The 17,584-nt window shown below is 35.3% G+C and overlaps 1 protein-coding gene across 1 annotated transcript in view; it reads right to left on the reverse strand.

The window, feature by feature from the left end:
- The window catches only part of Arsk (arylsulfatase family member K), a 28,854-nt gene that overhangs the window by 7,014 nt on the left and 4,256 nt on the right, over positions 1 to 17,584 (reverse strand). The window contains exons 3-5 of the mRNA XM_042691099.1: positions 17,418 to 17,577; positions 3,781 to 4,063; positions 2,144 to 2,315 (exon numbers count right to left, since the gene is read on the reverse strand). Coding sequence (XP_042547033.1) covers positions 2,144 to 2,315; positions 3,781 to 4,063; positions 17,418 to 17,577 — 615 coding nt within the window. The remainder of the gene's footprint in view (positions 1 to 2,143; positions 2,316 to 3,780; positions 4,064 to 17,417; positions 17,578 to 17,584) is intronic.

Consider the following 17,584-nt stretch of genomic DNA (forward strand, 5'->3'; position numbering starts at 1 on the left):
TATGTGGTGCTGAGGAATCGAACCCAGGGCCTCATGCATGCAAGGCAAGCGCTCTACCACTGAGCCACCTTCCCAGCCCCACTAAATGTTTCTTAAACAAGCACAATGAATAATAATATAATTTGGTCACCAGATCAATGTTCCTTCAAGTAGAAAAATATATTCCATAAATTTTGTAACTTAAAATAAGTAAATTGGTCATTTTCCCCTGAAAATTACTTTAACATTAGTATTTTCACACTCCCTGTGGCAACCATTAAATATGTAGTATTTCATCTTAGTAGATATGAATGGATTGTTGCAAGCTTTTAAAACAAATTTCTTTTTTGTTTAATTGGTTATGGGGCCTGAACTCTGGACCTGGGTGCTGTCCCTGAGCTCTTCAGCTCAAGGTTAGCACTCTACCACTTGAGCCACAGCACCACTCCCGGTTTTTCTGCTTATGTGGTACTGAGGAATCGAACCCAGGACCTCATGCATGCTAGACAAGCACTCTACCACTGAGCCGCCTTCCCAGTCCCTTAAAACCAATTTCTAAGGCACAAACATTCCTTAACAGGAGACTATATCAATGAAGTACAAGTCAATAGATGTTATAGATTTATTACTAAAGAAGTTTACCTACAGCCTTACTTGTATAGATTACTAGGAAAGTCCTTATGACCCTTTAAATACATGTATTTAATGCATGTACTTATAACTATAAATATCACAATGTTATAAAGATTGTAGATTGTAATTTATTCATTTTTGACTTTCTTCTGTATTTTTCTTTTCTTTTTTTTTGGGTCCAGTTGTGGCGCCTGAACTCTGGGCCTGGGCGCTGTCCTTCAGCTCTTCAGCTCAAGGCTAGCACTCTACCACTTGAGCCACAGTGCCACTTCTGGCTTTTTTCTTTTTGCTTATGTGGTGCTGAGGAATCGAACCCAGGGCCTTAGGCATGCAAGGCAAGCACTCTACCACTGAGCCACCATCCCAGCCCTCTTCTGTATTTTTCTTTTCCTTCCTTTCTTCCTTCCTTCCTTCCTTCTTTCCTTCCCTCCTTTTTTCCTTCCAGTAGTTGTGCTAAGGAGTTGCCTGTTCACCCAATAAATGTTTTAAAAATAAAAAAAACAGTCTGTTTACTCCAGTGTTTAGTCTTCATGGAAGAGGTGCTACCCAAACCTCACTAGTGCAGTTATGCCAACACGTGGCAAAATAAATTAAGTGATGGTATGATTTAAAAAACCTGCTACGTAAAAAAAACAAGATTTCTCATTATATGAATAAAACTGTTCATAACTCTAAACTGAATAGGAAAAATTCTACTATAATCATTTTATATAGGCATGTTTGTTTTTTGAACTAATCTTGAGTCTGAATGACAGAAATTCAATATGATTCTGGTTCAGAATCACATGGGTAGATTGACTTCAGCTTCAGTTAAGCCTTGTTCTAAAGTCTAACAGGTCTCAGGAAAATGGATTTTCTACAAGTATTACAAGTTAGAAGGAGTCACAAGACTAAGTTAATTTTCTTGTTCCTCAGAAACTAGGCTGAGCTACCTATCATATGTGAGCCTTCTTCAGCTAAATGCTGATACCTCTTTAAGGTCAATATAAAGTTTTGTCTCAAGTAAATGGTAACTTTCTATGACTACATCTGAACAAAGCTGAACATTTTTATGAATCAAGGGATTTATAAAAAGATAGAGCTTTCTATTCAACTATTAATTCATGTTATCCAATTATTTTGTGCCAGTATTTTTTTTTTGTTGTTGTTGTTGTTGGTCATGGGGCTTGAACTCTGGGCCTGGGTACTGTATCTGAGCTCTTCAGCTCAAAGTGAGCACTCTACCACTTGAGCCACAATGCCACTCCTGGTTTTCTGGTGGTTAACTGGAGATAAGAGTCTCGCAGACTTTCCTGCTCAGGCTGGCTTTGAACTGTGATCCTCAGATCATGGCCTCCTGAGTAGCTAGGATTACAGGTGTGAACCACCGGCTGCCTGGCTTGTGCCAGTACTTTTATAGTTTTAAGTTTGAGGTATCTAAGCAACTGTTATAAGAAAAATCTGAAGATATTCCTGCAAGTCCCAACCAGCACAATCAGTTTGTGGAAAAGTATTATATTGTCTTCATGTAACTGCTTATTATTTTACCTACCAAGCATGGCATCTGTCTCAGCACACATAGCATAATAATATGCTCTAATATTCTTGATTTCTTTGTCTGTAAACTCCCCAGTGCAGTTTTTTGTATAAGAAGAGTAATAATCTACAGGGTGCATTTCTGAAAAAGGCAACCACTTTGGGATTTTGATGGCCTGGGCAGTTACCTAAAAAGGGAAGGAAAACAATAAACTTACTTATACTTGCAAAGTCATACCTTCCCTCCAACAGGTATCTTTAGAAGACTTCACAATGTTTAATTATTGGTAACAGGAGAAAAGAATGTTTATGAAGTATGTGAAGAAAAGGGCAGGAAAATTATAAAGGAATAAATAGTAAATATAGTTGAGTGTTCTTTCATTTGCATTTGTGATTGGACTAGAACTGTCTGGAATTTAGTTAAGCCTTACTCTAAAGGATCTAGGGAGAATCGACTTGTCTCACAATGATAAATCCACATGATTTTACAAAGGATAATAAAAAAGAATTGTTTAACAAGGGCAAATATTAACTGAAAACTAATAAGACTGGTAATGAAATTCAAAAATATAAATGAAATTATAGAAAAATGGCTGACCTGATTATGTTGACACTGCCACTATCTATAGTAGAGATATATAACTCGTAAAAAAGGGGATAAGATGCTACAGAGGGGACATTGGTAAAAATGTTCACATTCAAGGGACCCTTGACATACATTAACATTGAAAGTGATCCAAATATAGAAAGGAATACGGTTTTGGCCATTTGCCAAGTCATAGAAAAGATGATGACTCATTATCATCTATCACACCATGAAAAGGCAAGCATTTGCTCAAAATACTCTTGGGTAAGTATTTAATAAAAACAACAGCAAAAACCAAACCAAAACAAATACCTGCAAACAATTTAAATCTCAGTGTTTAATGTTTTCAGTACAGTAGGCAAAACAAATACTCGTTTTATTATGTTTCTCTTACAAAAAATAGAATAATTGTAATTGTTTTGACACATTTTTATACATTTTAGAGAAAGGCTCAATTCATCCACTGACAAGATCATTTTGCAGTTCCATGGTCATTTTTATGATTGTGCAAACTGAGAATTCCCTTAAGAATGTCTTTCTGTTCTTATTTTTATAGACACACCACATATAAATGTATTTAATTCAGAAGATTTGTTTGTGTGTGTTTTATTTTTGTTTTGTTTTTTTGGTGCTGATTCTGAGTACTGTCCCTGAGGTTTTTTGTTTTGTCAGTCGTGGGACTTCAATTCTGGGCCTGGGCACTGTCCCTCATGGAAAAGTCTCATGGACTTTCCTGCTCAGGCTGGCTTTGAACCACAATCCTCAGATCTCAGTCACCTGAGCAGCTAGGTTTATAGGCATGAGCCACTGGTCCTTGGCTAGGTTTCTGAGTTTTAACACTTAATTCAGTAAAATTGTCCCTTCTTATTTTTTTGTGGGTGGGGGGAGGCGGGGATTAGAACCAGAGTTTAAAGTCAGGGCCTTGTTCAGTTTGTTTAACAAACTAGTTAAGATTAAATATATAGTTCTCATATTTCCTTTAAAGGTGCTTAGAGGAACAATAAGCTAATCCCAATAAGCTTCAGATATAACATTAACTTCTCATTTTGAGCACACAGTGTACTTACTTTGTCAAGCCAATAAAGAGATGTGTGAAATGTTGAAGATCCATAGTTTTCTCCTGAAGATGGTGAAGGGTATGGGTGTGGTAAATTTAACCCCAAGTAAAGAACAAATGGTTTAGAGTTATTTTTTGCTTCTGTTCTTAACCAATTTATTGCTTTGTCTGTATTTGTCCAGTCCTTTTCCATCACTCTTACTTCAGTCTTATTGGGAATAAGATTAACCATTGGCCTGCCTTCTTGTCTAAGTAAGAAAGAAACATCTCTTGTCCATGCTTCTACACGATTACTGGAGGAACAAAAAGATATACAGTAAGGTATTAAAAAGGCTTAAAAGCTGACTGCACGCATCTAGGAAAACAACAATGAAAACAATTTTAAGACTCAGTTCTTCAAATATTAGAATACCTATGTTAGGTCTCCGTTGAAAATTAAAAAACCAGGGGAAAAAAGAGCCAAATATTTTCTTCTATGTTCTTTGAAACTAATAAGTACTTACAATTGTTCTTTTTTTTAGAGCAAGATATTTAGTCAAACAAAAAATGTTATCTTTTTTCTTATAAACTGAAATTTCTAGTATTTTCACTTTTTTCTTTCAGAAGATAATATTTCTGGTCAGTTATATTTTCTTTCCACCATCAAAACTTTATATAATCTAAAAATCTTACTGACTTAGTATACTTCATACTTCTAAAATCTTTCATGTTTTACAGCGTTCCTAGATCTATCTTTACTACTAAAAGAACGATTTTAACCATGTACTGAATTATCAAAGGTACTACTGGTATGAATTTATTTTTACTAGCGTATTTATAAGTTAAATGATTCAATAAATTCAACTTGTAAATCTTTAGCTTGTTTTATATACTATTTGATATATTTCAATGTCTTAAGTCTATATAGCTGGCATAATTGGCTTAGGAAGTATACCAGGGAATTTTTTTTTTTTTGGTCGATCATGGGGCTTGAACTCTGGGCCTGAGTGCTGTCCCTCAGCTCTTCAGCTCAAGACGAACACTCTACCACTTGAGCTATAGCACCACTTCCAGATACCAGGGAATTTATAAGAAAATTGGTTTTATAAGTTTCAGTTAACAAAAGTTTTGTAAATTTCAGCTGACTTCTCAAGAGCTCTATAAACTTGGAAAGAATTTTGAAGATCCAGATAGGAACACATAAAATGTCTATTTCATATTAAAATATAATATTCCATTTAAGAGAAATTTTAACCCACTCAAAATGACTAATGACCTATGAATGTTAAACCAAAGTTATAAGATTTTCCTTTTTTATTTGCTTACCAAAGAGAAGTAGAGACTCCTAAAGAACTATAATGTAACTATTTTTCATAGTAGACATTCAGTATATTTTGATAAAAATGAAACCTAGGTTTTAGAGAATTATATCTAACATACTAATTAATTTTAACAGATGGGAGATCCTAAAATAGGATTTTAAAAATAAAGTTTATCATGTTATCAAAACAATATGACATTAGTTTCTCAGTCTTTTGCTTAACTCATTGCTTAAATTCCATTATGTTACTATTAGAGTAGGACTTTAGGGTAAGAACTCTAAGGGTTTAAGAAAAAACAGTGTACACTGACATGTGTAGGAACCAAAGTGCTTGTTTTAGCCAGTGGAGAAGTGTTTATACTGGAAACTATAATAGAAATTATGGCAAGATGCAAACTTGTTACGAATGTAAACTAGCTGATGATCTCTGGATTAACTCCGTGTCCTGATTGTATTGGTAGTATAGCCAGATGACCCTCTTGATACAGTCAAGAGTGAATCCACGGATGTGAAGGGTAAACCAAAGGAGGAGGCTGCAATGCTTGGTAAGAAATGTACGCATTATCCTGCCCATGTAATTGTAACCCCTCTGTACAGTATGTTCACAAATAAAATTAAATTAAATTAAAAAAAAAAAGAGTGAATCCACACTAGCATACGTGAAGATCTTCTAACCTTGAAAGATAGTGGTATTAATCACCATGTATTTTTTTTGGTCACAGCAATGAAGGAATGTGATTTCATTTAACCTTTTTGATAGTAAATTTATCATCTGTCTCCATGTTTTTAAAACAATTTCTCTGTTGTGAGATACTTTTAACCAAGGTCTCTGTTATGATTTCAATCTTAAATGTTCTCCAAAGGTCTAGATACTAAAGGCTCGGTTGTCAACTCCTGGTGCATTCACTTGAAAGATATACTGGGGCCCTGGACTCTTTCTCCCCTCTCTCTACTTACTGGTCATATGCTCCTATCATGATATTATGGCTTGCCACTGGGCTGAGGCAGAGGAACCAATTGACCATGAACTAAAACCTCTGAAACCATTAGCCAAAAAGAAATCTTTCCTCCTTTTAAGTTGCTTGATTCTGATTTCAGTGATAGAAATCTGCCTACCACAGTCCCCTTAAAAGTGAAAAGGCTCAACTCAGGTTAGTTTTGCTTATTTTATCATTATGGCTAGATACAAAATTTGGTTTTTGGCTTCTTACTAAATAGTTTTGATTTATTCCTTGTTACTACAAGTGGAAAATAAAATTATGTAACACAATCAATTAGTTATTGCATAAATTTATACAAATGCCACTGCTGTGTCATGTGCCAAATTTTACTGCTCTAACATGGTATATAGTGAGTTTACAAGCACAGGATTAATTTACATAGTAACAATCACCTCCAAAAAATGCTAAAACTGATGATAAGAATAACTTTTTTCAACACAAAGTAGGAACCTAGACAAATATTCAGCTAAGACTTCCACGAAGACAGTGAGCTAACTCAGATGCCTCACACTTTCACATTTCTGTACATCCTGTGTTCTTCTTCCCTTTCCATGTCCTCCCCCTCTCATCTCTCTCCTTCCTGTCTCTTTGTCTCATTGTTATTGTTGGAATTGCAGCTATGTGTTTCCAGTAAGCTTCTTGCATAGAAAAAAGACAGTTCTGAAAAAAATGCCCTTGTAAGTTTCAATATCACACTAATTCTATGAGAGAAAAGGGATTCATTTTTTCCTCTTCAGTGCTCTTCTCTCTTCTTCTGTGAGAAACATGCCATTTAAAAAAAGATTTCAAGGCTGTCTTCTATCTATTTTAATATGAATTCTCAAATAATGTTTAACTTCGCCAACCTTGGCAGATTAAGGTTAGAATATCACTTTCAATGTACATTATTTAGGCATACATGCTTTCTCATTGATTAATTTCATTAATTCTACTAACTTTCACTTTTGGTGAACTTATAGCAACCCATGCTCTTTCTTCTTGTTTTTTTTGTAGATATGATGAAATTAAGAATTTTTTTTCTATTTAATAGTAATAATATGTCAATTACATACTTTATGTTGATTTTATATTTTTCTCATAAGAATAATATATTTCAAATGAGAGTTTTGTTTGCCTGTATGTAGAAGATACTCATATATACTTGAACATATCAACTTGAGCAACTATAACATTTCAAAGTTTCAAAACTTTTGCTTTTGATATTCTGCAGGAAATACTACCTGGAAAAAAATGCCATAAACTCTTAAAGATCAAAATGGAAGAGTATCCTTAGTAAATATGTCATTAGGAGAATTTTCCAGGCAGTTTCTATAAGAGAGGTGTCATCATGTCCCTAGTTCTTGCTAAAGAGGAGACCTAGATAGACTTATTATGTGGAAGTTTATTCCCCTTCTAGCCTATCAACTGTTGAGGGAAACTATTCTGAGGACTAGGTCCTTATATCCTTAACCTGATCAGCAATCATAATGTATCTGGCATCAAATATAACTTAGGACTATCATTTGTTTTTACAGAATTTCAATTAAGAAAGAAAAAAATAATCCAGTAATGGCCAGTTATCCAGAAAGCACCATGAGGTAGACAGAGTCACAAAGATGAATGGGACTTGAGCCTAAAGGATAATGCAGGTTACTGTTACAGTTAGAAGTGCTGTAACTGAAAAAAAGACCCAGAAGAAAGGAGAGGAGTAAATCGATACTCCTGCTAATGACAGAATTAATACCTCCGTAGTCCTTCCTACTGAGGTCATTACAGCTGTACTGGATTCAAAATTACTTGTCTTTGATTGACAATCCAGATCCGCTTTGATTGCAAGCAAATATATACATTATGATCATGTATTCTCTACCCGGAACAATCACCTGTCTAATATAGGTGGGCTCAAGGACTATTATCTCAACTTAAAGAATTTTACAAGGGTCTTGGGGCATAATTCAGTGGAAGACCACTTGAGTGGTCTTGAGTTTTATCTATAACACCCTAAATAAAAATGCATGAGCATGCACACACACAAAACCTTAATAAAAATAATTAACAGGTTCAGCATACTATACTTAATGAAAATCTCATTCAAGTTTCAGAATAGAAGAGTTACAAAAGGTATGGATTTGCCATGTACCAGTAGCTTACATCTATAATTACAATTACTCAAGAGGCTGAGAAATGAGGAATTCTCTTCAAAGCCAGCCCAGGTATCTGTAAGACTTTTATCTCCAATTAACCACCAGAAAATTAGGAGTGGAACTAAAATGCCAGTTTTGAGCCAAAAGGCTAAAGAACAGTGCCTAGGCTCTGAGTTCAAGCCCCAATACTGGCACAAAGAATAAAATAAAAGGTAGACAAATCATGCTTCAAATTAGTAAGAGATTTCATTGTTAAGAAATTAGATTAGCTCTAGCTATGTTAATTTACCTATGCATCTTTAGATATTTTTTTCATTCCTTATTTTTCTGGGGTTTGAACTCAGGGTCTATGCTTACTAGGCAGGCACTCAACTATTTAAGCCAAGTCCCAACCCCTTAACATTGCTCTCTTAAAGGTACAAAAAGGAGTCTGAAAATTCTCATCCAACCCTTACGGAGTAAGGGCCTTACTTTAAAAATAATCACCAATCAATTGTAAAAGGGGGTTTCATTTGAACATTTCTATCTATGCATATAAAGCATCTTGATCCTAATCCAGAACTAACAAGCTTCAATGTTCCATTTTCACACTTATATAGTATTTGACCTTGACCCTCTCCATTTGCCTACCCCTTGCCACAGTGTCTTTTGAAATTGTACATTTCAGGTTCCTACCAGAAAAAGAAGTACTACAAAGAAATCTGGAGACTTGAGATGGGGAAGATGATGGTTTTAGGCTAAACCAAGCAAAAAAATGTTAGTGAGAGACCAAGTCATCAAATAAACTGTGTGTACTGGCACATACCTGTAATCTCAGCTACATAGAAGACATAGTAGGCAAGTACAGGGCTGCCTGAGTTCGAACTCCCGTATTACAAAACAAAAAACCACAAAAAACAACAAAAAATCCAAAGCAAAGCAAAACAAACAAACAAAAAAACTAAAGAAAAGCTGGAGCCAGAGTCTTCATGCTAAATGCAATGTAATGTAATCAATCTAAAAGCCAACTGGAGGGATGGAAAAGCTAGTTATAGAAAAAGATGGTAACCTTTTAGAAATGGCAAAATCCTATCAATTAAGAAATTAAATGGGCTGGGCACTGGTGGTGGCTCACATCTATAATCCTAGCTACTCAGGAGGCTGAGATCTGAGGATGGCAGTTTGAAGCCAGGCTGGGCAGGACAGTCTGTGAGACTTTTATCTCCAATTAACCACAAGAAAACTGGAAATTGAGTGTCACAGTCCAAGCTCTGAGTTCAAGCCCCATGACCAAGACAACCACCACCACCACCACCAAAAGAAATTAAATGGGCTTAAAATATTTCATTGAAAATAATTATGGAGCCAGATACCAGTGGCTCAAGTCTATAAACCTAGCTATTAAGGAGGCTAAGATCTGAGGATTGCTATTCAAAGCTAGGCAAGCAGGAAAGTCCATGAGACTATGAGGCTCTTATCTCTAATTAGCCACCAAAAAAAAAAAAGTGCCAGAAGTGGAGCTGTGGCTCAAGTGGGAGATTGCTAGCCTTGAATAAAAAGTTCAAGCCCCAGGATGGCACAAAACCCAAACCAAAGAAACCTGAATCAAACACAAAACAAAAAAAGAAAGTAATTATGGGAGTTGATCAGATCACAAAAAGCAGGTTCACTGATAAACAGAAGAAAAACGGAACCATTCTAAAGTTATTATAGTTATTATTTTAAAAAACAAAAACTATAGATCTTCATTCTCAAATCTTACTTAGGTCATTCAATGAAATGTGCAGGCTGTTTTCTGCCATCTGTCTCAGCCTGCTATTCAAGTCCTCACATAATCTTCAGAGCTTTACTTTTCATTGGTTTCTGATGGGAACGCTGGCTCATCTAATGCCCTTAAAAAAAAAAAAAAACTGTGCTTTCCTACTTGGATGTCATTGTTTTGAGGTTTCTTTTTGTTGTTCTCTATTTGAACCAACTGATGTTCTACGTCTATGAGCACCCATCAAGTCTATAATGCTACTAATTATAAGACACACTCATACCCACATATATGTATTTCATGTCATTAAAACCATAAGAAAAAAACTGCAGGGGCTAGGAAGGTAGCTCAGTGGTAGAGCGCTTGCCTTGCAATGCATGAGACCCTGGGTTCGATTCCTCAGCACCACATAAGCAAAAAGAAAAAAGCCGGAAGTGGCGCTGTGGCTCAAGGGGTAGAGCGCTAGCCTTGAGCTAAAGAGATGAGGGACAGCACCCAGGCCCAGAGTTCAGGCCCCACAACCGGACCCCCTCCCCCACCCCCCCAAAAAGAAAAAACTGCAGTAGAACATTTATCAACTTTAAGTTGGCAAAGTTAGCTAAGTTTGATGTATTAAACTTTAGTAATTAAATTACAAAAAACCCCAAGAAATATAATGAGGATGTGGGAGAGTTTTCAGAAAGTGATGTTATATTAGAGTTATATTAGACAAGGCTGAGGATGTAGCTCAGTGCAGAGTGCTTGTCTGGCATGAATGAGGCACTGTGTTCAATCCCAGCACTCGATAAACAAAAGTTAGACCAAGAACTATTTCTGCTAAGATTTTGCTAGTCATCAGAAATGAGAGCTTTAGATAATAAAAGAAACAAAACAAGAGAAACCACAGCTCTTCCACTATCATAAAAGATTATGTTGAGAATGTACCCAGAATAACACATGCTGCTCCAGATACTAAATTAAGAGCCTCTATAACCACCTCTTAAGCAAATAAGGCTGCTCCAAAGGATAGGTTCTTAACCTTTTTGGAAATATAACATGTATAAAATCTGTTAAGTTTCATAGATGTCTATGAACCTCACAAAACAAGGGCTGGGAAGGTGGCTCAGTGGTAGAGCACTTGCCTTGCATGCATGAGGCCCTGGGTTCGATTCCTCAGCACCACATAAGCAGAAAAAAAGCCGGAAGTGGTGCTATGGCTCAAGTGGTAGAGTGCTAGCCTTGAGCTGAAGAACTGAGGGACAGCACCCAGGCCCAGAGTTCAGGACCCACGACTGGACCCCCCAAAAAAAAGAAAAGAAAAGAAAGAAAGAAAGAAAGAGAAACAGAGACAGAGAGTTAGAGATAGCAAAATAAAAGCTTTAAAAAAAGAAAAAAGAAACTCACAAAACAAATGCAAACCTGGCTATAATGTTAGGCTAGTCAAAGTCTGCCTCAGCCTCTTAATGTGTCCCAGTTGAGAATTGCAAACCGAGGGCTACCCCAAATATCTGGGAGCAGTTAAAATTTCTCAGAGTACTGCAGACAATTTGTAAATAGTTGCCTTACAAAATTTTATTTACTATCAATAAAAAAAGATGGGGAGTTCTGAAACCAAACACCAAACTACCAACATGAACAATGCCTTTTGCAGTTTTGGGGAAATAAATAAACTCATTATGAATAAAATTGATCTGAAAGTATATACAATGTTAGACTATAAACTAATAGTGGATATGGATGAGATATACGACCATTCAAAGTGGAAGAGAAGAGCTGTTTGGTCATCATTCTGATTTCTACTGCTCCCCCTCTGTCATTCTGGCTTAGAGGCCTGAGAGAACAGGAGGGCAGCATTAGCAGTTGATGATTGCTTTCCTTTACTGCCACCTGTCTTAGTCTATTATTCAAATCCTTACATAATCTTCAAAGCCTGAGTTTTCATTTGTTCCTTATAGGAATTCTGGCCCATCTAACGCCCTTTCCTTTGCTGTTTCACACCAGGCTCAAGCCTCACAATTTCCCAAAGCATTTTTCTCATTTGGAAGATCTTTATTTTTCACTTATTTCAAATGACTGAAGATTGCCTATCATGACTTGGCTTAGAAAAACATCAAGTTCCATGAACAGAGAACACACATAATTACAATGATAAGATGAAATGACAGATAACTTGATTTTACATTTTTAAACTAACAAAAACAAGATAGCAGGTTGTTTACTTTCTCTTCCGATACTATTAAATACAATGACTGGAAAAATTTGAATACTATTGTATTTAAATCATGTTAAAACAGTGTCTGTTTCAAATGAGCATATAGCTCATTTAAAAAATGCTTATGGATAGTGCAAATTCCCAGTTTTACTATAAGAACTAAAATAAGGATCATCTTTTAGTCTTAATATTTAGGGATACTATTAATGTTAAAGTTCATTATTAAATTATGCTGATATTAGAAATATAGTTTTGAATAATTCTATATAAAATAAACTATATCCTAATCTGTATACTTCTAAAGAGTTTTGCTTGGTTTTGTTAATTAAAAATAAAAAAATCCTCACATCCTAGCATTCTTAGAATCTTGTCCCTAAGAATCTAGAAGAATAAAGATTTAAAATGCAGGCAATTGCTTATTTAGGTGTGACACTCTTAAGACCATGCTGGCAAACATATAATACATGTATTAGATGGTTTCTCAATTTCTTCATTTTTGAGCTTGTTAATGTTTTATGGAAGGGGTAACCTTGTGCATTGTAGACTAGATGGCAGCATCGCTTCCAAATGGTGTCAAACAGAAATGTCTCCAGACATTGAAAGATCCTCAGGAAAAGCAAAATTGCCTTCGGTTGAGAAGCATTATTTTAGATACTGCAAATATATTGGTAAAAAAGTTTTGCCTTAAAGCAAAAATAACTGAAATTATAAATTTTAAAGTAAATACAAATCTAAATGTTTCTTTTCAATTGATAAGAGGGCTGGTAATGTAGGTCAGTGGTAGAGTGCATACCTAGTGTGGATGAGAGCTTAGGTTCAATCTCCAGTACTACAAAAACAAAAATAATATCCCAAAACACAAAGTCCAGACCCCCTAAACTGATAAGAAGATATAGCAAATTTGAATTTAAACCTATATAAATATAGTATATATTGTGTGAAAGGGAGGGGTAAACAAATATCAATAATTTTTATGTCATTTAGTGGTACTCCACTGAAATTACAGAACTTCAGAGTAGAAGACTTTTTTGAGAAACAAAGTTGGCTTATATAGCATAGACTGGCCTCAAACTTGAAATTCTTTGACCTCAGAGTTCTGGGAAGACAGTCTTCTGTTCTGGGAAGCCTGAGATTCTAAGTAGCTAAATAACTTGCTTATGGCATTACAGTAAGTGGCATTTTTATGAATAGTGCTACCAATACCTGTTTAACAACTGTCCAGAAGAAACAATTGTACTCTAGGTTCAACCCCAGCAATACTGTAAAAAGAAAACAGAGGAAACAAATGTACAACCTGTGGAGTTCCCAGTATGTTTCAGTATGCTACACATAGTATGAGACATTTAGTTAGATTCGTGTTCCTCAACTGAAACAATAAGAAAGGGTCACCTGACATCTAAAAAAAGACAGATGGAAGTACTACAGTAGTAAAGAAACTTGTAATTCTGGCTGAAAATAATGCAGGTCCAAAGTGGCCTGTTTGAAGCAGAGTGTGGTGATAAGATACCTGGAAATCCTAGCACTTGGGGAGCTGATGCAGGAACACTGGGGATTTGAGGCCAGTCTGGGCTGCATAGTTAGATCTTACCTTAAAAAATGAATCATAAGCTAGGTATAGTGGTACATGCCTAGAATCCTAGACACTTGGGAGGCAGAATTAGAATTGCATTTTGAGACTAGCCCTGGAAAAAGTACTCAAGATCCTAATTTGAAAAACAAAGAAAAAAGCTGGGGGTATAGGTCAAGTGAGACACTGAATTCAAACTCCAGTACTTTCCCCTCCAAAAAATGTGGCCAAATTCAATAAAAAGTTATCAAAATTCAAGTTTTGATTTGATAATCTATAACAACATCGAATGGCCCTATTTGTGAATTTTGATATTGAAACATTTTTTTTTCTGAGATCCATTTTAAACTTATAAGAAAAATATGAAATATGTTATATTTCTATGACCTTTCTGATATACTATTAACAGAATTCTTAACCTATTTGTCAGCCAAATGGTTGTACAGGTGCATACAAAAACCACACAAGTCATACTAATAGTTTACTTCAATTTCCTAAACTCTGATGAGGAAGAGAGTAAACACAAATATACTGCAAGCTATTATTATCCTCAAAACTATCTTTCATATTTCAAATATCAACATATAAGTGGTTCTTGGCTAAGTATAATTACACCACCAAAAAAATAAAACTGAATATGATTTTAGCTGAGGACACACACACATCCACATTAATAATGAACAAATGCTATGACCCTGGGGCAAATAGGAGCAATATTTATCAAAATGTAAGCTATAGGGAAATCAGTAAAACTTCTACTCTTTCACTCGTTCATTCACCACTTCACTCACTAAACATTTAATTGTGTACCCACAGTATACTGGCTAGTGTTAGGGTAAAACAGTGAAAAAGGAAAGGATCCACAAGGTCATAATCTAACCATTTCATATCTGAGAATGAAGCTTACAGGGAATAAAAAACAGTCAATCTTAGATCCTTTTTATTCCTGGAAACAAAGAGAGGAAATGATTTCAAATAGGATAATATGAGTAGTTATATCCTGCTCTGTATCAACTTGACTTACTAAAAAGGATAACAGTCTTACAACTCAAAATAGACTTAAGACTTAAATGTAAGTAATAAAACTAAGAGAAGAAAACACAGAGGAAATGCTTCCCTTAAATTGGCCAAGATTTTTTTTTTTTGATAAGACCCCTCCAAACACAAGACACAATAGCAAAAATGAACAAATGGAATTGCATCAAACTAAAAAGCTTCTGCACAGAAAAGGGAACAGATGAAGAAACAATCTACAGAATGGGACAAAATATTTGCAAACTATAATCTGACAAGAAGTTACCATTCAGAATATATAATTACTCAGTAAGAAAATCACCAACTAAAAATGAATAGACACTGTAAAGTCTATCACACAAATGGCCAACTGGTACATTAAAATGGGCTCAACATCTGGGAAATGTGAACCAAAAAAAGGAGGGATATCATGTGACCAACTTAGAGTGGCTGTTGTCAAAATACAAAAGATGGGCTTGAGTGCGTGGCTCAGTGGCACAGCACGTGCCTAGTAAGCCAAAGTCCTTGAGTTGAAACCCCAAAACCTCACACAAAAAAACCTCTCTCAAACCAACAAAGATTGCAAGTGATGTGGGGAAAATGGTTTATGGAGGTATAAATTAGGATAGCCACTATGTAAGTGTGTATGGAGATTCTCAGAAGAAATAACAACCAAAAAATATAACTAAGATCCTATTATATTACTCTTGGGTATATACTGAAAGAAAAATTCTGTATATCAAATAGACATCTGCACTCCAATGTTCACTTCAATGGATTTACAGTAGCAAGATGGAATCAACCTAAGTGTTCACTAGCTGATAAATGATAAATGGATAAGGAAAATGTGATATATATACATACCTGCCACTATTCAGCATGAAATCCTATCATTTATGACAAAAGGATGGAACTGGAGGAAATTATGTTAAGTGAAATAAGCCACACACAAAAAGGCAAGTACCGATCTCCCTCATACATAGAATCTAAAATTTTATTTTATAAAAGTTGAAAGTAAACTGATGCTTACTAGAGGATGGGTATTATATCTATATATACACACAAACTAAATCTGCATTTTAAAGGGAAACTAGTGAAATTTCATGAAGTAATTAGAAATGTATATAGCATATTAGAAAATTAAGGAGTTGCCTATATATTGAACTGTAATTCTGGTTATACCATTGAAATAGCAATACACCTGCTGCACTGAATGTTTATGCTGGGCACTGTTAAATCCTTTATATTACTTAATCCCTTATATTATTTAAGACCAAACTCAAACATCCAATAAAGTAGTGACTATTAACAAATAACTTGCCCAAGTTTACAAGAATGGTAGCAGGGCAGCTGGACATTCAGCTGTGCTCTGCTGATTCAAAGCCACCTGTCTTATCTCCTCTCTGTCCCTGTCTTTCTGCTACATTCCCAAGACAGAATACAAGATTTTTCACAGGACAAAGTTGGGGAGTAGTCAACAAAAAGTACATTACAGAAAATTTTAAAGAGCAGGTGTATACTGTGGATGAGAGTGATATGAAATTAAATAAACAGAGGCTAGATGTGGGTCTTAAAAACCATGTAGATGTGAAGTGTTTGTTTTCCTGTTCCAGTTTTGGAGCTTGAACTCAAGGCCTGGGTACTATTCCTGAGCTTTTAGGCTAAAGGAAAGCATTCTACCACTTGAGCCACACATCTTCTAGCTTTATTTTTGGCTGTTACTTGGAGATAAGTCTCAGCTTTTTCACTCAAAGATAGCACTCTACCACTTTGAGCCACAGCGCCACTTCCAGTTTTCTGGTGGTTAATTGGAGATAAGAGTCTCATGGACCTTCCTGCTGACTTTGAACCACTATCCTCAGATCTTAGCCTCCTGAGCAGCTAGGATTACTGGTGTGAGACACTGGAGCCTGGCAATAGAAAGATTGTGAGACATAAATTATGTGATCAGTTAGGTATGTAATTTAGGAAGATCATTTTTGATGGCTAGAAATTGGATTTGATAGAGCAAGAGTACAGTTGTAAATACATTCCAGTAATTTGGGCAAGAAATGGTAGTAGTAGCTTGGTGAGTGAATATGCTAGAGAAATAAACTTCAGTTAGCTTCAATGTGTCCAAAATTACACTATTACAAACTTAGTGGTAAACAGGAAGATTGGAATTCAAAAATAGGCAATCTATTTTAGCCCTTTACTTTAACCACAATGCTTGGCTGTCTGATTTATTTATTTATTTTTGTTGAGGATGGAGTGCATGCTAAGCATGTACTGTACCACTGAATTATACCTCCAGATAAACTGCCTACCTGAATTTTTAGGGTTTACTAAAATGAAAGGTAAAAAGTTAAGAGTAAATTAGACAGAACTGAAAAGGGCAAATAGTGGACCATGGTTTAAAAAGCACATTGTAAAATAATTGATAAAGTTGCCATTATATCATGGAAACTCAACCCAAATAACTTAAGAGCTAAACAGTCTCACAAATGCTACCTATAGACTTGCAAACAAAATTACAAGAATATTAGCAATTTTAATATTTTAAGAAGATTATAGAGTGCTGATGCTTTATCCAAACTAACACAATTGAGGAACTAAGAAATTTATTTTAATATAATGTTAACATATATTTTAAATAACATTTTTAACAAAAGCAAATGAATGCATAATAGCAGAGGGCAACCATTAGGATTATTTCTGTTTTGTTTGTTTTTACCTAACAGAGTGATGTCCAGAAGTATAGTCTATTTTCCCAAATTTTTGTGATTGGTAACCATGTTTCTCCATTACATCCATCCATGTTGTATAGCTTGGATCTAGACCTTTAAAATTATTCCAAGATTCTGTTAAGTGAGTGAAGAGACCACTCCACATTGCTAGAGA

Source organism: Dipodomys spectabilis, unplaced genomic scaffold, assembly GCF_019054845.1.
Source record: "Dipodomys spectabilis isolate Male_0828 unplaced genomic scaffold, ASM1905484v1 ptg000140l, whole genome shotgun sequence".
Taxonomy (NCBI): domain Eukaryota; kingdom Metazoa; phylum Chordata; class Mammalia; order Rodentia; family Heteromyidae; genus Dipodomys; species Dipodomys spectabilis.